The 26541-nt window shown below is 41.7% G+C and overlaps 3 protein-coding genes across 5 annotated transcripts in view; 2 read left to right on the forward strand and 1 right to left on the reverse strand.

Moving 5' to 3' along the window:
- Positions 1-2111, forward strand: part of LOC144522766 (uncharacterized) — a 36849-nt gene extending 34738 nt beyond the window's left edge. The window contains exons 31-32 of the mRNA XM_078258068.1: positions 551-749; positions 859-2111. Coding sequence (XP_078114194.1) covers positions 551-749; positions 859-1149 — 490 coding nt within the window. The 3' untranslated portion in view covers positions 1150-2111. The remainder of the gene's footprint in view (positions 1-550; positions 750-858) is intronic.
- Positions 2112-6594: 4483 nt separating this feature from the next.
- Positions 6595-26534, forward strand: fbxl9 (F-box and leucine rich repeat protein). 2 transcript variants are annotated; one of them, XM_078257860.1, is made up of 11 exons: positions 6595-6911; positions 7201-7296; positions 8161-8295; positions 10741-10920; positions 15719-16024; positions 16628-16844; positions 18804-18961; positions 19072-19287; positions 22826-23038; positions 23465-23682; positions 25036-26534. In XM_078257860.1, exons 1-11 carry the CDS (start codon positions 6858-6860, stop codon positions 25205-25207), a joined length of 1965 nt encoding a protein of 654 aa, XP_078113986.1. In that variant the 5' UTR covers positions 6595-6857; the 3' UTR covers positions 25208-26534. The 2 variants fall into 2 exon arrangements, with proteins under 2 accessions (XP_078113986.1, XP_078113987.1); XM_078257861.1 differs by lacking the exon at positions 7201-7296.
- Positions 19729-26541, reverse strand: part of elmo3 (engulfment and cell motility 3) — a 44997-nt gene continuing 38184 nt past the window's right edge. The window contains exon 22 of one of the 2 annotated variants that reach the window (XM_078257858.1): positions 19729-19747. The gene's annotated coding sequence lies outside the window, so the exon portion shown is untranslated. Of the gene's footprint in view, positions 19751-26541 lie in introns of both variants that reach the window. The other variant, XM_078257856.1, reaches the window with a different exon arrangement.

Below are 26541 nucleotides of genomic sequence, written 5' to 3' on the forward strand. Positions count from 1 at the left end.
ATGAAGTAAAATTGCGGCCCTTTCTTCGCACTGCTCTGAAGCAGCTACGCAGCGGTGCCCGTGCATGTCTGTGTATGGGTCGGAGCCCTGAGGGCAGGGGGAGGGGTTAGACGGAGCCCCGAGGAGATGCTACTTTCAAATCTTGCTAGCTTTTCAACATTACCAACCCTGACTTTAAAGACTGAAACTGAAAGGAGACAGGTTGGGGTGATGGATGGGTCAAACAGCACAGGACATTTTTTACCGATGAGACTGGGATCAGTGTCCCATGTGTTACTTAAACATACATCTTTTAACCCCACCCATGATCTTTTCCTATCCATAACTAAGGGGTTTACCCTGCATGTTGAAAAATGATGCCAAGGGGTCCTGACCAAGCGTCGTTATTTTACGAGTTGGGAGTGAGAATGTGTTGGTCCTGGATGTATGTATATCCAACAGTACAGATGTAGTGGGGCCACCAAATCGAAAATGGACTCATACAATAGCATTGTTGCTTTGTCTGCATATATGTAATTATTACCAAAGTCATATACTGTCCCAATCACAGGAAGATGCTTACCAAGGGAAAGAAACCTGAGCCCAAAGAAGAGGCTAAGGATCCCCCTAAGGTCCCGGCAGCCCGTATTAGGCCTGAAACCCCCAAACTGCTGAGAGCGGCCCTGGAGATGACTGAGAGATCCTCTGGACTTAAAGGAGCTCTGGCTAAAGTCAAAGAGAAGACCAGCAAATCCAGTGTCTCATTACAGGTAAACATACACCTAAACAACAAACCAAAGAATAAACATATGCACATGTGATAGTGACAAGAGAGAGGGTGAACTATTATATATAATAGGTTAATCTCTTCTCTTCCAGCCCTCCATCTCCTCCTCCCTGCCTCCTCCATCTCCCACCTCCAGCGGCCCTGATAGAGACGTGGACACACCGTCATCCATCTCTGGCAGCCCTGCAACGTTTCGCTCTGCTTCCCGTTGCCGTAACAACAACAACAATAACAACTTTGTGATGCCTCAGTCTGTATCACAGGGCCACAGTGACGCAGGAGACAGTGACGCAGGAGAAATGCTCGCCATGGACCAAAGAGAGGAGGGTGTTAGTGAGGTTGAAGGGAACAAGGGTGGAAAGAGGGAGGAAAAGAAGTTGTGATAATTATTTCAAGGACAAGGGAAGGACCAGATCATAAAAAAGTGAGAACTGGAACAGAATGGTGGAATTACAGAGAGAAGGGGTTGTAAATGAACATGTACAAAACTGTCATGTCTTAATGTCAGCCCAATCTGCTAGTGGGAGTTGGGATAGCTTCATTGCAAAAATATCAAGGTAGGACTGTATTCTACTCCGACCTACTGTATGACTCACCCATTTTACACGCACGTTACAGCCTTGTAGCCCACTTTTGTGTCAAATATCAATGACATAACATCAGCTGTTAGGACGAGCTGTGTTTTACATCAGAACTTGTGTCACTCCAACCATCGGGTCATATTTCAGAAACTTTCTATTGTAACTCTTGAGATAAGAAGAGTCTAAGATAGGATTTTTTCCAATTTGGTATAACAGAAGCATATCCTAACTAACTTTAGGAGTCCTTTCTTATCTTACTTCATCCTATCTGATCTCAGGTTAGGAAATCCTTAGTCTTTATCGACGACGTTCCATTTCCGAGAACTGCTCCTCAGATCTCTGCAGGGTAACTCCAGACAGCTAGCTAGACTATCTGTCCAATCTGAGTTTTCTGTTGCACGACTAAAACAACCTTTGAATGTACACGTTCCACCAAAACAAGTTCCTTCCTGAGGCGTTTTTGCGCCTCGGCAAAAACGTGCAGCGCTTAGCGCCTGCCCAACGATTGTGATTGGTGTAAAGAAATGCTAATAAACCAGAGCACATTTTTTCTCCCATCCCAGAATGCTGTGTGGACTCGAGACTAGGAAATCCTACATACACAATCCAACATCAGTTATCAACCCTTGTGTCCGAGCAACCAAAGCTACTTTTCTCATTTTGCTGAGCTTAAAGCTTTAGTGTGTTACATTCAAGGCCATTGCCAAATGAGTTGCTACAAAGCTAATTAAGGCTATCAGCTCCACAAAACTTTTTCTCTGTATTTCTCAGTCTGGCTATGTTCAGAAGATTGTGGTGTCCGCGACTTTCGCCCGCAGAAACTCAAGCCGAAGATAATGACCGCTTCTGAAGAGTCCATCATGTTTTTTTTAATCCTCCGTGTCCTCCTTGGCTACTAGCAACTGCGTGGAGGAGGGGTGGGGTGGGGGCGGTGCGTGATCACGGAAGGCTTGTATCATGTGGACGCGCCAACAGTTTTGTTGTCATTACTTAGAATTCCTCATAGGGGCGGCAGAAACTACGCACTATAGCTTTAACAAATTTGTAACTTTGTTGTTTTTTACATTGAAACATACAGTACATTGAAACAGTGAAAACAACAATGGACATTTGTCAGTTGTACTACAACCGGGAGAGTCCTATGTCGCCAGGTTGGCCTTTTCCAAAGCTGGTCGCAGTTGCTCGGCTAACTGCAGGATCATGGCCCAGAGAAGCCTAAACCGCAACACATCGTTAGGGCCTGCCATAAGCCTCTCAGTGAATAAGTTCCGTCTGCTGACATTTTGTTGGTTGTGTAAAAGCAATAATAAAAGCAGCCGTATAGATAAAACCAGTTAGCGACCACTACCTGGTGAAAACATGAAAGTTATGACAGCTCAACGTTATCCTAAAGTTAAGAGAGTTTATTTAAAGGAGCGCTATGCAGTTTTGGCCATTTTCTCGCTTTTTGCTTGCAGGTTTCTCTATAGAGCTCCCTCTACAGCTTCGGAATAGATATTTGGCAGCTCCGATGTTTACTCGTGTCTGACTCCTCTCTCGGTCAGTCTGCTGTTTCCTCTTCCTCTGTTCCTCCGACAATGCTTTCCTAGCTTTCTGCTTCTTTTTTGCTGGCTCAGCCATGACGATAGTGTGAAAAACTCCATCGCTACCTTGTTAGCCGGTTCCTGAATGGGCGTATGTGTGCAGTGCCATGAACCAATTTGTTGCATTGTGAGACCTGATATCACGCGATACTTCCTGATGCTGAGGCTGGCGACCTTTTAGCTCACAGGAGCTAGGGGGAAGCGAGACGACCACCATTCAACCCGAAAAAAGTCATATAACCATTCCAATGACTCCGAAGCTGTTCATTTAAGGTAAATTAAGCTTAATGCATATTTTCCCTTTAAGAGTTTTGGAAGTAAGGATACTTGTTTAATAAACTTCCTATCTTAAGTTAGGATAAGAACATTGATTTATAAACTGTTCATCTGTAATGACTTTCCTAAATCAGGTCCTAACCCTACCACGGTTATCAAACAGTTAAGACAGGATCTGAAGTTTCTGTAAAACGGCCCCAGATCCTCTCTCCATTTTGTTCACCTATTGCTTTGCAGTCTTCTTTCAACCTCCACACACTGTGTTCATCTTTATTAATCTCAGTAATATAGGAACAAGCCATTCCTCGCCTGGTTACCGCTTCAGAATTCAAGCACATTTTCATCATCTACACTGAGTTTACACTACCGAATTCAATGTAGCTATGGCGATGGGTGGATTCTGTGTGGGATGGCGTAGGTAAGCCATAACAGTGAACTTCGATCAGTGGTTTCCACATAACTGAACTTCTTGTCTTTCTAAAACATAAAAAAAAAACTTTTTGCTGTTGTTGTCTGCTAACTGTTTACAGATTTTTTTGTAAACTTAAAGTGCTCATATTATGCTTTTTTGGCTTTTTCCCTTTCCTTTATTGTGTTATATATCTTTTGTGCACATTATAGGTTTACAAAGTGAAAAAGCCCAAAGTCCACCCCAAAGGGACTTACCATCTCCAACAGAAAACACTGTTCACAAACTGCTCCAAACAGCTCTATTGTAGTCCAGCCTTTACTTCCATGACAAATGTGCATCACTTTGTAACACATGTTAATGCTCACCTAGCTGCTAGAGTGCCACGCCCTCATACTCTGCTTCTGACTGGCTTGTAGTCTTTACCTAGCTATTGCGCATGTGCGACTCCCAACAAAGATGGGATAGAAGTGAGATGCCTCACTCTGTAGCTAAAACAGAGAGCTCAAAACACAGGGTGAAAAGAGGAGCTGCAGCAATGTGCAGTACAACAAAAATATGGTGGTTTTTGAAAATTAAACCGTGTAAACCTATTCTGATATAACCTCTAACTCTCTAAGCAAAGTTAGATAATCACTAACTTAGAAATCTAGCCATCAGTACACGTAACACCATTGCTTGACATATTTCACAACTACAGTTCATGTTTTTATGTTCATAATTTCATTTGTTTCTTTTGTATAATGTAAATATATTTGTTTTTTTGAAATTTAAATGAGTCACACTTTCCTGTTAATGTAAAATGACTGTACTGCCTCGCAGTGTCATGACATGTACATACATTCTAATCATGCTAAATGTTTAATTTGTGTTGTGAATGTGTTTAGGACTCAGTAATAATGTAAGATTTATTATTTTTGCATAGATGGTTTGATTATCGATACAGCCTCAGAACACAGGCCTATAAACCAGCTAACCATACTGCCAGACAATCTGTAGAAAAGATTGTCAATGTTGTTTTTCTTCTGTGTGTGTGTGTGTGTGTGTGTGTGTGTGTGTGTGTGTGTGTGTGTGTGTGTGTGTGTGTGTGTGTGGGCTTGTTTAACTATATTCGTGGGGTCCAAAAACCAGGAGTCCAGTATACTTGTGGGGTCCCGACAGCTTTGTGGGGCCAAAATGCTGGACCCCACAAGTTTAAAGGGCTGTTTGAGGGTTAAGACTTGGTTTTAGGATTAGGTTATGGTTAGGGTGAGGGTAAGGGTTAAGGTTAGGCATTTAGTTGTGATGGTTAAGGTTAGGGTAAGGGGCTAGGTTAATGCATTATGTCAATGGCCGGTCCCCACAAAGATAGTGCCACAAACCTGTGTGTGTGTGTGTGTGTGTGTGTGTGTGTGTGTGTGTGTGTGTGTGTGTGTGTGTGTGGTAAATGGGGAGAAAAGTGCATGCTGGACTTAAATGTGTGTGAGTGTATTAATGTCCTTAAACTCGTTTTTGTCACTGATGTGTCCCTGTCTTTTGTGAATAAATGACCTGTTTCAGCATATTTTGTGTAGTGGTGTTTTGTATAGTTTTTATTGACCATTTAGGGTAAAAAAAAAAAGCCTGACACACAACATCAACTATTTGTCACATGAAATCATCGTACAAAAAAACTATTCCAGTGAAATTTGGGGTTGTGGGGGTGGGGTGGCAGTCTAGGCAGTGATCTCATTTCCTGCAAAGTGTAAACCACAAATCAAAACAGCAAAAACTAAACAGGAAGCAATATTTGTGATGCTGTTCTGATTCAAATGTGGTTACTGGTTTAACCCATAGACTGTATAAAATAGCCTAGGTAGGTTTAACCACGTTGCTGTTTTCTATATTCAACTCGATACTCCATATTTAATGCTGGTCTCTAGACTTTATCCTTGCACTATTGGACTTATTTGCACTACCACCATGACACACACTCTCATAGAGCACCTAACCAGTGGTGTAGTCTACGTGATACGCAGGTATACTCAGTATACCCACTAAGAAAGCTCCAGGATTTCCATATATTACAACTTTTAAATGCCCAATGACACGCAACAACATACTTTCCATTATATTTTTGATATATTTTGAATTGATCATCTGTGGTTTTCTTCTTCGCATAGGCTAAATAAAGGTATATCCACCGTAAATTGGTGCATAAAAGTGTATCCGAATACAGGAAATGAAGGAAATGAAGTCGGTGATGCTCAAAACTTCAATGGTGGAGGACATCCCCCCTCAAAAGGCAGATTCTGGCCAATATATATATATATATATATATATATATATATATATATATATATATATATATATATATATATATATACACACATACATACAGTGCAGTATACCCACTACAATACATTACACTACACCACTGCACCTAACCATGCATAGCCTATTGAATCACAGGGTCAGTCCCTGCCCTGTCACTGCAAGCGTCTCATGCTTAATAATAATCCACATGAATGTACTAAGGGATGTGTCCTTAGTACATTAATGTGGATTTTTTATTTTTTTTTATATACATATTATTCATGTGTATTCATGGGGTCGGTGTGTGTTTGTTTTTTCAGTTAGTGAATGTAATTTGCAATGATGCCCTGTTAAATTTCGCATCAAACAGCTAATTTCTGTTTTCAGGGAAATTTCGAAACTTGGCGTTGCATCCGACGGGGGGGGGGTGTACAGACTTTACCGCAACACCGGTGTCAACCTCAGTGGAAAGTCCAGTAGCATGGGGAAATACATTTTCCATATGTATCTAGGTCAAAGCGTAGGCTACTACTACTACTAACTGACTTTGTGGTGGGGCTAGAAAAGCACTGCAGCTAAAAGTAGAACAACAGGGTTAAAACAAAGAAATAAGGCGTTAATTGCAAAGAACAAGGTGAATAGAAGTGAAAACCTCATATCCCACAATCACCCGCCCCCTTCTCCAGTCAGCTGATGCAACCGACGTCAGACTGCCAAAGGAAATGTACAGCCTGTGATACAGTGTAAAGTAGCTTAGTGAGATGACAGCAGACACCATAGCTCTTCATTGGCTTCCATTCATCTGAAATTGGTCGTTTTATTGATTAGTTAACGTATAAGAAGGGCGCGAGTTGAACGCTAACGGTAAACAGCTTTTTAACTCGTGCAGATAATGTTAGCTAGTGAACGGCTAACTGAGTCACTCGTGATGTTCTGGAGTTCTTTATAATGACGAATGAGAAGCCGAGATGGAGGACTGTAATTGGGAGGACATTATAGAAACACCTGAGCTGCCTCTGGAGGTGAGTTAATGTAATGGTTCAAACAAGAAAAGAAAAGCTAGAACAGACTCTTTTACTTACACAAACACATGCTTCATAGTTCTACAGTCACACACAGTATGTACGACGAGAACTGTCAGTAGAGCCCCAGTGATAGTCCTCAATGGTGGATGATGTTATTGTCAAAGATGTCATTCAGTCATACAGTATGAGGTCATTTGAGTTAATAAGATGCTGTCAAGTGACCTCTTATTCCAGGATCAATACACTTTAATGTAATATAATGCTGTATTCCTATCCCTTGCTGTAGATCATAGTTTACATCCTGAGCTTTCTTCACGCTTCAGACAGGAAGGAAGCCTCGCTGGTCTGCCGCAGCTGGTACTATGCCAGTCAGGACTTTCAGGTAATTTCCTTTAGAGCATAATGCCTGATAAATCTGCATATTAAATAGTTATGAAGCTGTAGACACAGTGGCTGTTAGGGCTGCACGATATGAGGAAAATATCTAATTGACTGATATTGCGATTGCAATATGATTCACGATATAGATAGATAAATAGATCTATATATATATAGCACATTCTCACCCAAGCACATCTTGCACATACACATTCATCTACACATACACATTCATTCCATGTTCTCAATAAATAGCTAAAAAAAAAACAGTAAACGCAGCAGTTATTGTACAGAGTCCGATTGCACTGACATGACGAATGATCATGTTTGTATCATTATTCTCATTTTCATTGACTAATATTAAATCTTAAAAAAATTCAAATGATTATAGTGTGATTTTTGCGAGGATCTGTACCAAACAAAGATGTTTTCTGTAGTCTCTAGGATAGGATTTGTAGGCCGGGACTTCTCTGCAGCACCACAATGCTTCACTCAGAATGGTTAGACACATTTTGCCTTTAACAAATATTGCACCCCTCTGCGATTTGGATATTGCACTAGTCCATATTGCGATTTCGATAATATTGCGATTAATTGTGCAGCCCTAGTGGCTGTTGTCTGATTTGAAATGTGACTGCTGAAGGATCTGCATGAGTCTTTGTATGCCTGAGGGCAAAGTAAACTAAACCTAAATCCAGGGCTCACAGTTCTCAGGCACCATGGCTGAATTTAGGCATATGGAGCAGTTTTACATTTATATAATACTTTTATTGAATACCAATTGTAACCCATTTCCTCCAGGGCAGCATTTCAGGCTCACAAATGGTTTCTTGCTTTAACCCCTGTGAATGTGTTTTGATTTGTGCAGAGGAAGATCACCTTCTGCTTCCCGGCTTCAGCCTCGTCCCTGGAGCTGATCAGGGGTCTGGGCAGAAAGTCCCGCTGCGGTCTGATTATCAGCCAGCTCGATGGCTTCAGTATGTCCAGATCACTGCTTCTGGAGGTGCAGTATACTGTTACCATTAAAGGGGAACTATGCAGTTTTTTTTTAGCTTAATTTACCTTAACTGAACAGCTTCGGAGTCATTGGAATGGTTATATGATTTTTTTCGGGTTGAATGGTGGTCGTCACGCCTGTGAGCTGAAAAACCACCCTTGCAACTTTTGGCCGGCGAGCCGCCGGCCTCAGCGTCAGGAAGTATCGCGTGATATCAGGTCTCGCCATGTAACGAATTGCTTCACAGCACTGCACACATACGCCCATTCAGGAACCGACTAGCTATAAAAACAAGGTAGCGATGGAGTTTTTCACACTATCGTCATGGCTGAGCCAGCAAAAAAGAAGCAGAAAGCTAGGAAAGCCTTGTCGGAGGAACAGAGGAAATGGAAACGGAAGACTCCGAGGAAGTTTTTATACAGTGTTGCCAAATATCTATTCCGAAGCTGTGGGGGGAGCTCTATAGAGAAACCTGCGAGCAAAAAGTGAGAAAACAGTGAAGAAATTGCCAAAACGGCATAGCGCCCAAGGGGGTAAGCCTCTCTCCACAACGCGTACCTCCTATGGCACCATTTTTATGCTATCAAGCCATCACCCGACGTTAGCATTCCATTGACTGCCATTCATTTTGACGTCACTTTGACAGCGAATAACTTTACATCTGAAGCGTTTAAAGACTATTTGTCCATTGTTTATTTCTAAAGAAACACGAAATGTATGTTGTATTGTACATTGTATTTCAATGTATGAAAGGCTCCATTACCTTGTACCTCACGTTATGGCTCCGTAGCAGACGTTTTTGTAAAAAACGATTGTGTCATAACCACGCGACTTACTGTCGCATAGTAGAGGAATTACCGTACAGTACAGGAGAAGCTCGCAGGCAGTTTCGACTTACATTAGCTGTTTAAGTTTAATTACTTATGTTAACTAGCATTTTAGTTAATAATAATTAGCCTGTGTCCATGTTATCTCCTTACATATACCTACGTCTCTGCAATATTGGGAATGATTGAGATTTCTCTTGGCACAGCTACCAGAGGACTTACAACTTTCAGACAGGTTGCTCATTTCACATCTACGTCGTCTCTCTCAGTTGGAGGCTGCGCAGTAACGCTTCTAATATCCTTCACTGGTCTCCATTGAAATCTATGGGATCACTTGGTCCATTTATTTAACTATCTATGATAGCGCCCCTTTAAAAACACTTCCATACTTGGGTTTGCATGCGTGCAAATAGTTACTCTCCAACACGTATTGAGAATTTTGGGTCTTTTCATAGCTGAAGATGAAAGCTAAGAAGATAAGTATTGTCTGAATGACTGCGGGGAGAATAACATCTTTAATCATGGATCATAGATATTTCTGTAAAATTGCCAAAAGCTTTAATTTAAGAATTTGTTCAACTGAACTATTACTTATTTTACTAAAGAACACCTGAAGCTCCCTCATAAACGCAAAATAAATCCCTCTTTATAGTATATCAAGGCCAAACAAGATGCATTGGAAGCAGCAGTGGATGGGTGAAACATATAACTGTGGAATATTTCTGATCGTCTGTGTTTAAATATGTCTCCCCTCTGTACTAAAACAGTCGCTTTTGTTGGAGAAATCACATTGCTGCTGTCATGTGAACTCTGATTTTATTGAGCGTTGTGTTTTCACTTCAAATGATCAAACGCCTTGTTTGTCCAGAGAATCCCCCCCCACCCACCTCGAGGGCATCTAAAAGAGAGAGCATACCCAAGTTGATTGGATTTTATTCAACTCAGAAACACATTGTCATCAGGCAAGAAAAGAGCTCTCCCCTCCTGAATGGCTAACATTGTAGCATAAGCCAGGAACAAGAATATGTTTTAAAAACGTACATTGTCTTAAGTATTTGCATGGTATCACTTATCATTTTAATTTCCCGTTAAAAAAACTGACCAGGATGTAGTACAGTCACTATCGACGTTGTGGTCCAAAGTTCAGAGCAGCTGCAGGAGTTGCTGTGAAATTCACCCGCATTGACTTTTATCACAATAATGGGTGTGTCTTTGCGTGATAATGTGCAAGCATTGAATTTCCCGTTCAAGATTTTGTGGATAACCAAATTGTAAAATCTCAAGCGTTGCCTAGAAAGATAAGGACAACGTTTAATCTACCAGTGTTTACATTTACTTAGCATATCAGTGTAGGAGTTGGATTATTTTAGGGAATTTAGTGATGCTATAACCATCACACACAGTTCATATGTCATTTTTATGGCATGGAAACAGCAGGTAGTAAATTAAACCACATTGCCCACGCTCTCTCTCTCTCTGTCCTCCTTCCACCTTTACTTTTCCATTGCTTCCACATTTGCTTACTTTACTCCAACCTGTTCCTCTTTAACTTATCTTTGAATTCTGATCATTTCTTCTCTCTGTCTGTCTCCCCTCATGCGTGATTGTCTTTCTCCATCTTCAGGTGGGTCTGTGCTTGGGCTCTAAGTTGGAGAGCTTGGCCCTGCCTGGTAGCAGTGTCACAGAGGCCTCTCTGCTGGCCCTCCTCCCTCGCCTCACCTCCCTCCGCAGCCTGAACCTCCGGGGCCTGAACAGCCTCTTCATGTCTGGGGCTTTCCTCTCCAGGGAGGAACACAGACAGCAGGTATTATATGTTATGTAACAGTGAGATGCAGAGCTGCAAAGATGAATTGATTAGTTGTCAACTATTAAATTATGCGCCAGCTTGTTTTGATAATCGATTAAACGGTCATTTTTTTAATGAAAAAAAGTAAACAATTCTTTGATTTCAGCTTCTTAAAGGTGCAGCAAGTGATTCTGCGCTAAGATTGTTGATATTTGAACTCAACTGCCAAACAAATACCATCCCCCCTCGTCTTCATAAGCTTCGCCCCCCAGATTCACGGACAGATAACTACTGGCCGGCACATTCAAATGCTGCCTCCCCCCCTCCCGCCCCTACCATCAACTGTTGCTGCCTGTTGCCGATTGGCTGGAATAGTGTTTTGTGGCTCGTGCACTTCTTTCTGTTTGTTTTCCATTTAAACAGCCAGGGCTGTGATTTAACACCAGAATCTTTTATAAAGTGCCCATATTATGAAAAAAATCTGGGGTGTTATTTTGTGTCTCTGGTGCTTCCACATGCATACATTTGAAAAAAAAACATCCATGCTGTTTTGAGTGAGATACGGGTTTCTGAATGTGTCCTGTCTTCAGTCTCTGGGTGAGCTGTTCAAAATCTGCACGGCTTTCTACGTCACCAGCCGAGACGAGGGGCCTAGGGGGCTAACCGTTAGCATGCTAGCGCTAGCATGCTAGCTCGTTCTCAATGGCAAAACACTGCTACAACACACACGAATTCACCCTAATCTACAAAATGAATTGTATAGAACTACTTACATGGCCCCTGTTCTGCAGGTATTCCACGCAAAGTTGGAAGTGCGCCCTCATTTAGAAGAAGTCTCCCGGCTAATCCTGCCTTGTACAGGCCGAAGTTGCAGAAACAGCTAGCTAGCTCATGTAATCCTTACCTAGCTACTGCGCATGTGCGACTGACAACAAAGATGTTACAGAAGTTGCGAGGTCTCACTCTGTAGCTAAAACAGAGACCTGAACACAGGGTGAAAAGAGGAGCTGCAGCAATGTGCAGTACAACAAAAATATGGTGTTTTTTGAAAATTAAACCATGTAAACCCAGGGCTCGACATTAACTTTTTGAGGTACTTGTCCTTTGGACAAGTACATTTACGTTTCACTTGTCCATGCACAAAAGTCACTTGTCCGGGTAAAGAGTTATAATTTTATAATTTTTTGGTGTGTTTTGCTAATGCAGAATTAGAACAAACCGTTGAAAGCATCCAAACACTATTAGCATTAATACAGTTCAGTAGAAACAAACGTGTCCCAACAATAGATTTCCCCTTCAACAAGAAAGAAGGATCTCCAGACTCATAATACAAAGTAATACGTTGCACGGTGCAAGTGGTGACATGAACTTATATCTAAAATAATTTTGTAGACATAACAATGGATTTTGCAACTAAATGTTGGTGTTAACTTTTTTTTTTTTTTTCTTTCTACAATTTCACTTTCTAACCGACAGAGGCTGATTTACCAAGGGATCCTTTAAAAGGTGTAGCTACTTTACAGTTGATTATTACCTGATATTTAATCCGGCAAATCGCGGAGCTGAGGTATTACAAAAACTGACTGAAAAACGAGCAGCGGAATAGTAACGTTACGAGGCAGACAGCCAGCCGCTAAATGAGTCAAATTAACTTCATGCTTCATCCACACAAAGGACACTGCTATCACCACGAGTGACATCTGTATTCGGCTCGTTTTCTGTGAACGATGTGGCGACGGGGTAACGTTAAGGCGGAGTTAGCAAGCTAATGTTAGCTAACTAACACTGGCTGGCTAGCTTGCTGGTTCCGCCGTGCTTTTATACTGCATCGCTTACAGAGAATGAGCTGAACAGCTAGCGGTCCGTCCGACGTTAGCGGTCCGTCCGACGTTAGCGGTCCGCTGACCCACTGCCGCTGGGTCTAACGTTAGCAGTCCGCTGCCCCGGATTGTGGGGGAAAAAAAATAATAAAAAATATATATATATATATATAGTATTTGTTTCAAATCGGTAACATAGACGTAATGAGTGGCACATAACGTGAAGTAACATGGCATTTTATTTAGTTTTATTTGAGTTTTAACTTGTCCAGTGGGGCAAGTAAATTTCTCTTCAACTTGCCCTACAAAAAAATCCACTTGTCCCGGACAAGCCTTAATGTCGAGCCCTGTAAACCTATTCTGATACAATCTCAAATTACAATTATGAACCTGAAAATGAGCATAATATGGCCACTTTAACGCATACAGAAAACAGAGAGCTACGTGACCGTGAGGAGATGGTGTATTGGATTAACATCCCTTACTATACCTTTTTAAATGTGAATATTTTCTGGTTTCTTCACTCCTCTGTGACAGTAAACTGAATAGCTTTGAGTTTTGGACAAAACAATCATCTTGGGCTTTGGAAAACACTGATCGACATTTTTCATCATTTTCTGACATTTTATAGAGCAAGCAACTAATCGATTAATCGAGAAAATAATTGACAATGAAAATAATCGTTAGTTGCAGCCCTAGTGAGATGGCGGAGCTAACTGTCTTACCACTATGTCTTGACCATCCTGAAAGTCCATTTCTCGAGCATAATCTCTTATGTCCTTCTTTTGGTACACCGCGTTTGGACACTGGATTAAAGATACAGGAAAATATTTAAGTAAAAGAAAGTATTAACAACAAAACTTGACCAAAACCATTTTGAACACTGAGACACTTCAAATGAAAAGAACAACAATTGTATAGATGTACTCCGCTCCACAGAGCCAAACTGCAGTAACGACATATTTGATCAAATTGAGCGTACCACATTAGAAATACAGACGAGTGACAAATTAAAGCAATAAGTGAGTGGAGAAACATAAAAAATGCAGATGCTTCCAGACAGGTGCACTGCATGGGACAATTTAATAATTGACATGCAGTCATGCTATGTGGCATGTATAATAATGCTGAGCAAGCCCAGTTGATCCTGATTTTGGATGAAGATAGCAAGAGGAAAAGATCTAAGGCTATGTTCAGACTGCAGGCAATGGATTGATGGAAGTGGCAGATTTAGACCACTTCCATAATATGTGGTCCTAAATTTTCAATGCGGCCGCAGTGTGAACAACCAAGGCGGATTGATGCAACTTTTACGTCAATCTACATCGACATTTGTCACAATTATGCGCCGGCGGGAGTTAGCCCTAGACACAGACAGTCAAATTAAAAACTTGACTAGGCCTACAAAATGGAGAACAGTGATGGAGCGAGTCAATGGAGGGAGAGTGAGGTGTTAGACCTAATTAGTGTATGGGGAGATACTTCAAGTCAATCAAAACTAGAAGGATCATACCGTAACTGCTCCGTTTTTGAAAAAATAGCAAACGGGTTAGGGTTAGGCCAATTTTGCTCTCTTTCTCTTCATTCTTCTCCTCCTCAGCACCTGCTCATTAATGTTACGGCTGCCATTACACAATCATTTTGAAATAAAATCATAAATCATAAAAAATTTAATAAAAGCTTACTTCCTCCATAACCTCACTAACTTTAGTGTTCTTTTGCGCTTGTGGGTCAGTTCCAAACCGCAAACGGTTCACACTGGAATCTGATATAGGCCACATTTTAAAAGGTAATGTGAACAGCCAAACAAAAAATGGGATCTGAGCAAAAAATCCGAATTAAGCATTAAGACTTAGCCTAAGTGACTTTGAAAGAGGGTTTTATTGTTGGTACACGGACGGCAGGAGCTTCAGTAAATCAGTAAATAGGGTCGGAAATTGTGGTCGACAGCGCACATTTGATGACACATTAGTGCGATGTGTAAAGGAAAAAATAAGCACAGCTTTTCCTCAGGTGAATGTCAATGCAGGACAGGATCAGACTGTCAGCAAGAACAGTAACAGTCGGGTTGCAGTGCATAAACCCCTTATTACAAAGAGGAATGCACATTTTAGAGCTCAGCGGTGCTAATACCATAAGCACTGGTCTACAGAGATGTGAAAAAAGTGATATGGCCAGATGAGTCATCTTTCACCATAACAAGTAGCAAGTTCACGTGTGGCGTACGCCAAGAGAACGGTACAGGCCTACAGTGAGGGGCTCCGTTATGTATTTTGCTGGCACGGTTTGGGTCCACTTGTTCCCTTAGAGGGAAAAAGAAAACCCAGCTAGACTCATGCGAGAGCTAACATAACTAGCTTAGATGTAAAAAACTACCATGTTAGCTTTTGACTCTAGTGGAATTTGTTGTGGTCAAGCTACTATTAAACACATATTTAAGTATGTGAAATTCTAAACTAATTCATTGCATTAGTTTTTTTTAAATAAATATGAACAGTAGCTGGACAGACAGACACTTACTGTAGCAAGATTGGTAATTTATACATTTAATGTCTTTGAACTAGCAGTTAGTAACTTCTTCTGTTGTACTATGTATTTTTTGTTTCGATTTGATAAAATATAGTCAGCCTAAAAAGGCATAAAATGAAGGCATTACATCCGTTTTATCTGTTACGCAGTTTGCCAGCTAATAATATCAATAAACAGTGCTTTCTATCTTTTGTTGAGCACTATTAGATTCTGCTTTCTCCTGCATTTCAGCCTCCATAGCTCTGCCAGTTAGTATCTCTCTATATCTCTAGTCCTCTGGGGAGAAAGTGCATTAGCAGTGATTAGAAATGTAATCATGAGGGCGACTGACGGGCAGTCCCCTCAATATTACAGCAGATAAATGTAACATTTCACACAGTTAAATGTTAATGTTGTTGTGTTTGCGCAGCTTTATCGTGCCTGTAGTAATGCATTTTTCAAGTCAAACTCCCATGTTTTTGTTGCAGGTCAGGTCAGCTCTGTCTGGTCTGGAGGAGCTGGACCTGTCCGACATACGCTACCTCTCCGACCTCACCTTCAACCGGCTCACCAGCTGCACCCCGCGCCTCCACCACCTCTCGCTGGCCGGCTGCCATATCGCCTTCGAGTTCGACCCGTATGGAGGGTGCCCAGTGGGAGCTGTTAGGGATTCCTCAGCATTGCTGTCACTGAGGAACTTGCGGAAGTTTTTAACGGAGCAGAAATCCACCCTTGTATCTCTGGACCTCAGCAGAACCTCTATCACCCCTGAGTCACTACGCACGGTTGCACAGGTCAGGATGCCTTCAGTCCCTGCAACGGGGTCAGCCCTATGTTCCAAAAGCCCTATGTTCCCACATTTCTAAGATGTTTCTTAAAATCAGGCCCTATGTTAGGATTAGGGTTACATTCCATCTGTAGTCCATTGCTACTGGATAATAGGTTGGGTGTAATTGGCTACCAAATTGGGAGAAAGGGGGATACAATCTGATACAAATTTATGAAAAAGGAAATGTGGGAACATAGGGCCTAATTTTGGAAAAAAAATCTTAAAAATGTGAGAACTGTGGGAACATAGAGCCTAATTTTGAAAAAATCTTAGAAATGTGGGAACATAGGGCTGTGGGAAAATAGGCACGCTCCCCCTGCAACGGCTTTTTTTATTGCTTTAGCAGCCAGGAATGATTGTTTACAAATGAAACTGCTCACGTCATATCTCGCCACCTATGTGCAGGGAGAAAATAGTCTGCTTTTATACTGGCTAAGATTTCATTTTTGATGTAGAATCTTTTCATGATTTTAGCATGTCCTTTAACTTCTTTCTCTCGTCCTCATAAAATACCCATATTGTAGGATTTTAAGTCTTTTTTGAATTTCTGTTTCTCTTTCTGTTCCAGGTTCAGGATTTGGTCTTAGAGGAACTGTGTCTGCACGGCTGTAAGGAGCTGACCGACTACTCCATGGAGATTCTGGTGAAGCACCAGCCGAGCCTCCAGAGACTGGGCATCAGTGCCTGCACCGAGCTGACCAGCAGGTCTGTAGAGGCCATAGCACAGGGCCTCAAGTCCCTGACACACATCTCCTTGTCCCGTGATTGGAGGATCACAGAAAAAGGTACACGTTACATATTAGTATAAGTCATCATAGACTAGATTCATTTGTAAATATAGCAAAACTCCTTTCTTAGTAGCCCTTAGAAGCCAGTGTTCATTATTACACCCAACAAGACTTAAGGCCCTGACACACCGTCGGACAGTCTGGCGAGGTCAGTGACTCAAGTCTGTTCGGTGTGTTCCGCGCCGTCGTCAGTCGGAGGAGCCTTCGGCCTTCATTTGGGCCGATTTGACATGTTGAATCGGAAGGCGGGCAGTCGGACTCAATGGCCAATCTGATTAGTGGAGCGCGAACCTGGAAATGACGAGCAGGATGAGCCTGGCTAACAGCTAGGGCTGGGTGATATGGAGAAAATCAGATATCACAATATTCTTGTCCTAATACCTCGATGTCGATGTTGTGGCGATATTATAGGGTTGACAATTGGTGCTTTAACAAAATATCTTCACTTGAGATTTTAGATAAATAATCTTCAGTAATGTAGATATAATGACAAAATGGTAAAGGTAAAAATAATAAAAGAACTAGAACAGTCTGGTAACAGAAAATGACATCACTTTACTGTAATGCAGCCTTTAAAACCAGGAAAAGAACACTTAAGCCATATTACGATATCCAAAATCTATGACGATATCTAGTCTCATAACACGATATTGATATAATATCGATATATTGCCCAGCCCTACTAACGGCTCTCAAAATCTGACAAAAATCTTTTAAACTGACCTTTGTTGATCTGAAATGAAGACAGATTCAGCAACTGCACGGCCTATTTCTCACTTAAAATGTTTTCAGAAACACGTTTTGGTGAACTATCTTCGTAAATATGAGCTCGTATTCCGAACGAAGCCGCCATTATGCCCGGTTGTAAAATCCGGGAGCAGCCAGACCCACGTGACGCATTCGTCCAATCAGCTGCCGGTTTTAATTTTTTTGGGCGATAATACAGATTAGCGTTGCCTGCTGTTATGGAGACATATTACGTCTCGCGCACGCACAGAACGTACACTCAAGTCGGCGTCGCTTCGGTAAATCATAAAGCATCGTAAAATACACTTCATTCAAAGCCGAAAGAAAGAAAAATAAAACTATGAAAAGCCGTTTTGGGTCGTCTTTCCAGTTTTCCAACCATAACAACTCTAGTTTGGGTTGAAATAAACACATAGTTTACCGATGTACATGTGAAAATGTGTTTGCTCTATACACGCTAAAAGTATTGTTTTTTTTAAATGGAGTCTGGTGGGTTTAGCACTAGCGACAGTGCTGTTTCTGGTTAACCACAAAGGTCTTAAAGATGTTTTAAAAAGGCCTATCTCTGTAGGGATCCTTTCTATAATGTTGTCAGACACAGAATAATAATCTGAGCCTTTTAGTGGACCAAATTGACAGTGCACATTTGCCCCATAGGGTTACATTGCAGCCAGGTCTGTGGCTGCCGGTTACAGCGTTCACGCTTGATACTGGACGAATTCCAAAGATTGTTGTTCCTATCAGTCACTTACACACAAAAACATAGGAAAATAGGGTCCAGGTTGAAAAAAACCCGGTAGTAACCCTTTAAGGTCTTGTGCGATTTAAATTTGCACATCAATATATTTTTCTGAACACTTTCACACAGAACACAAATATTACCAGGCAAAAAAGCTGGAACAAGATTGATTTTTCAGAGCGTTTGGACCACGAATAAAGGCATCAACCAATCACGTAGTACCTATACATATGAGGATCATAAAACAACACAGAGGCTCTGTAGTATAATCCAAGACCGGCAAACTTACTCCTTTCAACCTTGACAAAGGCAGATATTCGCAGGCGAGCATTTTGCATTATGTGTCGTTTATTAATCACATCCCTGTTGTGTAAAGGCCTTTAGGCTGGGGCTAGTCTACATCCCAGCCCCAGTCTCCTGTCTGCTAGAAAATGTGTTATTACTGAGTGATAATGTTGTGTCGTGCTCAGGCCTGGCGGACCTTCTGTCCGTGTCGTCCCTGAGGAGTCTGGATCTGTCCGAGTGTCTGCACGTCAGCGGAACAGAGATAGTGAACGGCTTGACGGAATCCAGTGCTGCCAGAGCACAGCTGGAGACACTCAACCTTAAGAGCTGCACCTACATTAGGGTCAGTCAGTGTCTTTGTACAGTATATATGTGTGTGTGTGTTTACATGTGTGTCTGTGTGGAATATACATGGAGAAAAACATTCTTTTTTCCCCCCTCTCTCTCCTCCAGGATCTTGCAGTTTTCTCTCTCACCCAGCTTCTTGGGTATACTCTGCGTGAGCTAGACTTGACATCGTGTGTCAATGTGACCGACCTGTCCGTGCGCGCTATAGCCACATACCTGCAGAGGCTGGTGGTTCTGCGGCTCGGCTGGTGCAAAGAAATCACAGACTGGGGTCTGCTGGGGATGGTGGAAACAGCCAGATGTGAGCCTGACCAGGAGACGGTGAGAACCACAGACAAGACAAGTTTTAGGCCCAATCGCACTGAAAGCGATAATTGATGCGCCTCATTTGATGCTCCGATGGACACTGCAGGCATCAGATTTGAAGTGCCAACACCACAGAACCGGCAGTGTTTTAGAAAAGCTTGCTATTTAGGCAAAGGTTTTGTGTATTACAGATCCCCCTATCGGTGGTTGCATTAGACTTGCCTGCGGCTGTTCGCTGCTGTTCCTGATCTCCCTTGTTTCCCTTTGGTTATGTGGTTTTAGTTAAAGGCCCGGAACATGTGTTCAGAAAAAGAAAAAGGTTGCTTATAAATCACTAAAATAGTAGTGACAGCACCGTTTGGCTTAGTTATTAATACCGTTAGCATCGTAGCTTACACTATTTTTACTTAGCTAGTTTATGACACATCGTTTTCGGCTGTGCTTTCTAACATGATGAAGGTTACCTCCCCTTTCTCTGCTTTGCCCGCCCAGAGAATTTGGCCCGCCCATGAGAAAGAGAGAGACATCATGGCTTGAAAACAAGCGAAGCATGGCAGTTGGTCAAGGCCACACCCCCACCCTCCACCTTGCCCCCCCTCTCTCCTCAATAGCATTTAAAGCTACAGACACAGAAATGGCACATCCTAAGGAAAGCTCATTGTGGGACTGGCTCTAGTGGCTGTAATTCTGCACCAAGGCTGAATTTTGGGAAAGAGACTTCAGATACAGTATTAGGGGACCACTAAGGTCTATATAAAAGAGACTTCAGATACAGTATTAGGGGACCACTAAGGCCTATATAAAAGAGACTTCAGATACAGTATTAGGGGGACTTCAGATACAGTATTAGGGGACCACTAAGGTCTATATAAAAGAGACTTCAGATACTGTATTAGGGGGACTTCAGATACAGTATTAGGGGACCACTAAGGTCTATATAAAAGAGATTTCAGATACAGTATTAGGGGGACTTCAGATACAGTATTAGGGGACCACTAAGGTCTATACAAAAGAGACTTCAGATACAGTATTAGGGGACCACTAAGGTCTATATAAAAGAGACTTCAGATACTGTATTAGGGGACCACTAAGGCCTATATAAAAGAGACTTCAGATACTGTATTAGGGGGCCACTAAGGTCTATGTAAAAGAGACTTCAGATACAGTATTAGGGGACCACTAAGGCCTATATAAAAGAGACTTCAGATACAGTATTAGGGGACCACTAAGGTCTATATAAAAGAGACTTCAGATACAGTATTAGGGGGACCACTAAGGTCTATATAAAAGAGACTTCAGATACAGTATTAGGGGACCACTAAGGTCTATGTAAAAGAGACTTCAGATACAGTATTAGGGGACCACTAAGGCCTATATAAAAGAGACTTCAGATACAGTATTAGGGGACCACTAAGGTCTATGTAAAAGAGACTTCAGATACAGTATTAGGGGACCACTAAGGCCTATATAAAAGCATCCAAAAAGCAGCATGTCATGGGACCTTTAAGGCCAGGCTGATGTTAGAAGTCCCTCTAGTGGACAGAATGTGTAACAGCCACATGCTTACAGTGGCATTGACAAATGCATAAGCCTGAGTACTGTAGTACATATTAATAACAGGCTGCATATGAGCATTAAATATTAGAATATTATTTGAATATTTTTAAAAATAAATGAAATTTGAATGGTATTATAGAGGAAGATTGACAGCTCTACGGCCCACCTTCAACCTGAGAAGAGGTCTAATCAGCCAGAATAACTGAAAACCCCTGCGTAGGTGTTCCGAGGCTTTAATGTTAATGATTTGCTTGCACTTTACACTCACACACACACATCCAACACTCATGCACACTTATGGCGTTTTTCCATTACATGGTACCTGCTCGACTCGCCTCGTCTCTACTCATCTCGACTCTACTCACCTCACTGTGCGTCCGTTTCCCATTGCAGATTTTAGTACCGCCTCAGCGTGGCTGGTTCTTAGCGGCGCCGCAGTAAGCTGCCGTGACCTAACGCGACACACACACAGAACGTGGAAGGTGTGTTGTTGTTGCCACAGCCAGAAGACACATTTTGTTTCAAATGAAGCTGGAGGCAGCAAAAATAAACACAGCTGGCTAAACTGTTTAAAAATGGCGGGTTTGTTCAGGACAACCCCGTCTGTCGCTTTCACGTCACCTTTTGGTATCGGCTCAGCTGGCTTGGAACCTGACTGAGGTGGTACTGTTAGCAGGTACCATGGACTTTTTTTCGTAATGGAAAACCAAAAAAGGTGAGTAGAGTTGAGGCGAGTCGAGCAGATACCACGTAATGGAAAAGCGCCATTACATCACTGACTTTACTGACAAGCACACTCCACATCTTAATAATCCTTTAATTTGGTTTGATTTGATTTAATAAAGTACTTTTTTTTTTTGTTAAACTTTATCATAAAGTGTCTCCTCTTTGTTGTGGCCTAAGAGCCGGGTCATAACAAAGTCATAATATAGCCTGTTATTACCCGTCATTTTAATGTTTTAATGATATTAAGACGTATTTAATTCACATTCATTCATTTTCACTTCTTAAAGGACAATTCCAGTGCAAAATGAACCTAGGGGTTAATAAGTAATGTGTACCAAGTCGACCGTTCTCTGGGATATGTTTTCATGCTAATCGAATGCGTCTCTAGCTTTAAACAAGCTACCGCAAACCGGGGGTTAGCTGCTAACGCTAGCTTTCGGGGGTTAAATTGCTATTTCTATACCACTAACAAGGCTCAAAATAGCACCACACTTCAACGGACACGAACGCCGTCCTTGAGCTATGTTACTGGTTACTGGTTGCACGGCGTTTGTCGTTGGACTGCTCATGACTGTTATCCAAGATGGCGCCCGCATGTAAACATGAACGCTACTGTCTTTATAATCTATCTTTTTAATAAACCGTCTGTACACTTACAAAGTTCCCAATGCTTTGGTTTACACGTAGGGACCCTCATTATGCTACCGTGGAAGTGTGGTGCTATTTTGAGCCTTGTTAGTGGTACAGAAATAGCAATTTACCATCTGCCCCGAAAGCTAGCGTTAGCAGCTAACCACCGGTTTGCGGTAGCTAAAGCTACAGACGCATTCGATTAGCATGAAAACATGTCCCAGAGAACGGTCGACTCGGTACACACGTTATTAACCCCTAGGTTCATTTTGCGCTGGAATTGTCCTTTAATAACGACTGTAGGCTACAGAACAAGCGTATAGGCTACATGATGCATAGATGACCAGAGGCGCCAACACTGCAGTCACTGTTCATCACCAAACAGATGAAGGATTTTCTTTTCTGCAGTGACAGCGGAGGCCACTTAAATCATAGTACATATGTACGTTAAAGTATACTTGCTTGTCCTTCATCCTCCACCGCGTCAATCCCTCCTTTTTCAAAGCAGCGTGACGTGCCTCGTAACGCTTGGCGCGTGTTAGCTGCTTTCAGTGCGCTTGGGCCTCTACGGTACCCGCACTTTTAGGAGTAAAGAAGTAAACGCGTCACAGCTGTTGTAATAATGCACTTATCTCAACAGGGAGACAAGGGTCCCAGGTTCACCCGGACCTTCGGCAACATGGGCTTCTTCAAGCCTCCTCGTTTGCCGTTCGAGGAGCGACCCAAGCTGGTGACCCAGAATGACCTGCAGCAGTTCAGACAGCAGGCGGGAGCTTCACTCTTAGCCCTCAGCCGGCTGCAGGAGCTGGACCTCTCGGCCTGCCCCAAACTCACTGACAGCAGCATCACACAGGTGGGAGGCTGGGGAGACGCAACATGTCTCAGTTTGCAGCAGGAATGCAAAATATTTGACTGGGTTAAAGGTGCAAAAGCCATGTTGAATGAACCCAACTGCTAAACAAATACAACCCCCCCTCCCCCCCTTCAATCTTCTGCTGGTGTCTGCTGACTTTTTTAATTTCTATCCTTCAAGCCTTTTCCTCGTTTGCTGCTTCTCTGAGTGCCAAGTCTTCTTGTTGATAATGCCTCCCCCCCCTCTCCCCTCACTGCCTGTTGCTGATTGGCTGTTCGCACCGTTCAGTTTGTTTTGCATTTACACAGCCAGAGCTGTGTAGGAACACTAGCTTTCTTTTTCAGCGCACACTGAAAATAGAGTGTATTGGATTAACATTGCGCACTATACCTTTTTAATAGTGTCTCTCCTCTCCTCTCCTCTCAGGTGGTGCATTACCCAGACCTCCGCCGCCTGTCTCTCTCCATGCTGCCGGAGATCACCGACGCCAGCTTGGCGTCGGTCGCCTGGCACTGCCGCAGCCTCACCAGCCTGGCACTCAGCCACTGCCCGGGGATCAGTGACCGCGGAGTGGCACAGGCTGCACCGTACCTACGCAGGCTGCAGCATCTCTACCTCTCCTGTTGTAATAACATCACTGACAGGTGAGTGGCGTACAATACAATGTCTACTGTATCTGTAGCTCAGATTTAAGGGTGAATCCCTGATTCCCACAGCCCTAACATAGGGCTTAATTTTCAGTGAAAAAAAAAAATTCTTAGAAATGTAGGAACATAGGGCCTAATTTTGGAAAAACAATCTTAGAAATGTGGTAACTGTGGGAACATAGGGCCTCATTTTGAAAAGAATCTTAGAAATGTACCCAAGGATTTTGAAAGAGTTATACATATACGTCTCATTTAGACTACTGTAACTCTTTACATGTGGATTGGATCAGTCATCTCTTCATCGGTTACAGGTAGTCCAGAACGCAGCAGCTCGGCTTTTAACCGGGAAAGCGTGACCACATAACCCCAGTTTTAGCCTAGCTCCCCTGGCTTCCTGTCTGTTTCAGGATTGATTATGAAATTGTATTGCTTTTACATGTCCGCACACCCGTCAAAGCACTGAGGTCTTCCAATCAGATGCTCCTCGATGTTCCCAGATCCAGATAAAAAAATAAAGGTGACCTCTGGAATAGTTGGAATAGTTCATATAAGAAGTGCTCGGACCGCTGCTTAAGACTCACTACTATTCGTTGGCTTTCAATTCAAGTTGAGCTTTGACACCTTGACCCTTTTTCTACTGTTGGATATTTTGTATTGTGTATTGTTTGTGTATATTAGAGCCAGACCGATATATCGGCAGGCAGATATTAGGCATTTTCCAAACTATGGGTATCTGCATTTATAATGGCCGATAAATGAATATTTAAAAAATAAAATAAAAACGGACAAAACACCCTTCAACCATGTTGTGAGTGTTGGCGTTGCGTAGTTGTCCACCAGAGGGCGCTCTACAACCTCCCTGTTGGCAACACTCTTTGATTATTATTATTATTATTTTTTTTGTTATTGTGTTTGTGTTCAAAGGACTTTAAGTTTCATATCTTAAGTTTGTATTTTTATACGTTTTATTTATCAGAACTTTAATATATTTTGATGTTCCTCTGTTCTGTTGTGACAATAAAACAAACAAGTTTATTTTCTAAACTACATTATCATATTATTTTAGTGAGGACTCATAAAAAACTACAAATAACTAATGTTTGGGAAATCTGTTTATGTTATGTTACGCGTTTCTGGATTTTTTTTTTAAATATATATCCGCCGATATATGGGAATATCGGATTTTTAAATCACCAAATATTTGTATCGATATCGGCCTTCAACAGTCGGGCTCTAGTGTATATTATCAATTTTGGGTTTTTTGAGCTTGTTAAGCACTTTGGTCAACTATGGTTGTTTTTAAACGTGCTATATAAATCAAATTGAACTGAACTGAACTGATCCCCGCAGGTCCTTGTTACTGCTGGTGCAGCACTGTAACCGCCTGAAAACACTGGACATCTCAAGGTGCAAAAACATCTCCGTAACAGCTGTGGACCTGCTTCAATCACAGCTGCCCTTCTTGGAAAATGTCCACTACAAATGCATAGGTGGGTTTGATCTGACCCTTAACACTGAATGACTGAATGAATGTCCTGGATGACTGCTGACCACAGCCTGCTCCATCGGTTGGGCCCTTGAACATTTCAGCAATTTGCACAAGAACTGGAAAATGTTGAAAAGTTGTCATTTTACAGTGGGAGCAATATCATGTCGTCTATACGTCACCCTGTGAGTGGTCTTTAGTTTGAGACAGGTACCACTTGTTTGAAACTAATGTGAAAAATAAGATCATTAAATGTTTAGTCCAAGCTTGGATGTAATGTTTATGTTTCAGTTTATATGGTGCGTCATCAGAAACCCTGGAAACTGACACACGGCTGCAACAGTAAGAAGAAAATATTCTCACAGTATCTCATTATAGTGAATAGTTGTTTGGTCCACATTTTTGAGGAGGCAGATGTCGCCCAAACGAGAGATTTAGCTTGTTATTTTTAATTTACTTGAAGTAACAACGGTGGTTACATCTACTGTCTCTACAAGGTGAACAGTATATACTGTACTCATCATAGTCATCATAATACTCTATGTACATAGCTGAAGGTTGGGCACAAAAACTAAATGAAAGAAGCTGTCACCTAAATCATTTTGTTAAGATTGAAATTATATTTTTAATATATATAATGTAATTATATATTTCATATTTTTTAACTAATTTGACAAATTCTAATAGCTGTGGACACAATTCTTTTTCCTTAAGTGCACATTTCTGTTGTTTTGAGAAATAAAAGAAAGTAAGACTTGATATGGATACTCACGCTGTATAGCTTTGGTATCAGTGTTTTTGATTTTCTTGATTAAAAACCAGTGGAAATATTTTTTCTAACAATGACAGTTCTTTGTTGCTGAAGTAGAAGCAAAGATGTATATTTAAGTGAAATAGTGGTCCTCAAATAGTTCCAACTTCAACTTTTTAGAACCCAGAGAAAGGCGAAGGTGAATGGTGGCAAGTGATTTATTTAGCATGGTCTCTTTCAGAAGATGGAGCTTGCCTTTTTTGGAAATGACTTTTCCTTTAGAGCACGTCAGCAGTTTGCCTGCCTCTGTCTCTGAGTCTCAAATTTTAAGGAATTTATTGAAAGTGAGTAATAGCTCACAAATAGCAGAGAAATCATGTCATATGAAAATATGTGGATGTGCTGTTATTACTGGATGCTACAAGCTTACCAAAAAACTACAAACTGAACTAACTTGAATTCATCTGTTGTCTTGGCCAACCTCATTAGGAACAATATCCCTTTATACTATTATGTGCATTGTTAATTCATTTTGTATGCTGCACTATACCAGAGGGGAAACCCTGATTGTAAACGTGAAAAATCAAGAATAAAATATGCGGTTTAAAAAAATACATTT

This window comes from Sander vitreus, chromosome 8 (genome assembly GCF_031162955.1).
Source record: "Sander vitreus isolate 19-12246 chromosome 8, sanVit1, whole genome shotgun sequence".
NCBI classification, from domain to species: Eukaryota; Metazoa; Chordata; class Actinopteri; order Perciformes; family Percidae; genus Sander; species Sander vitreus.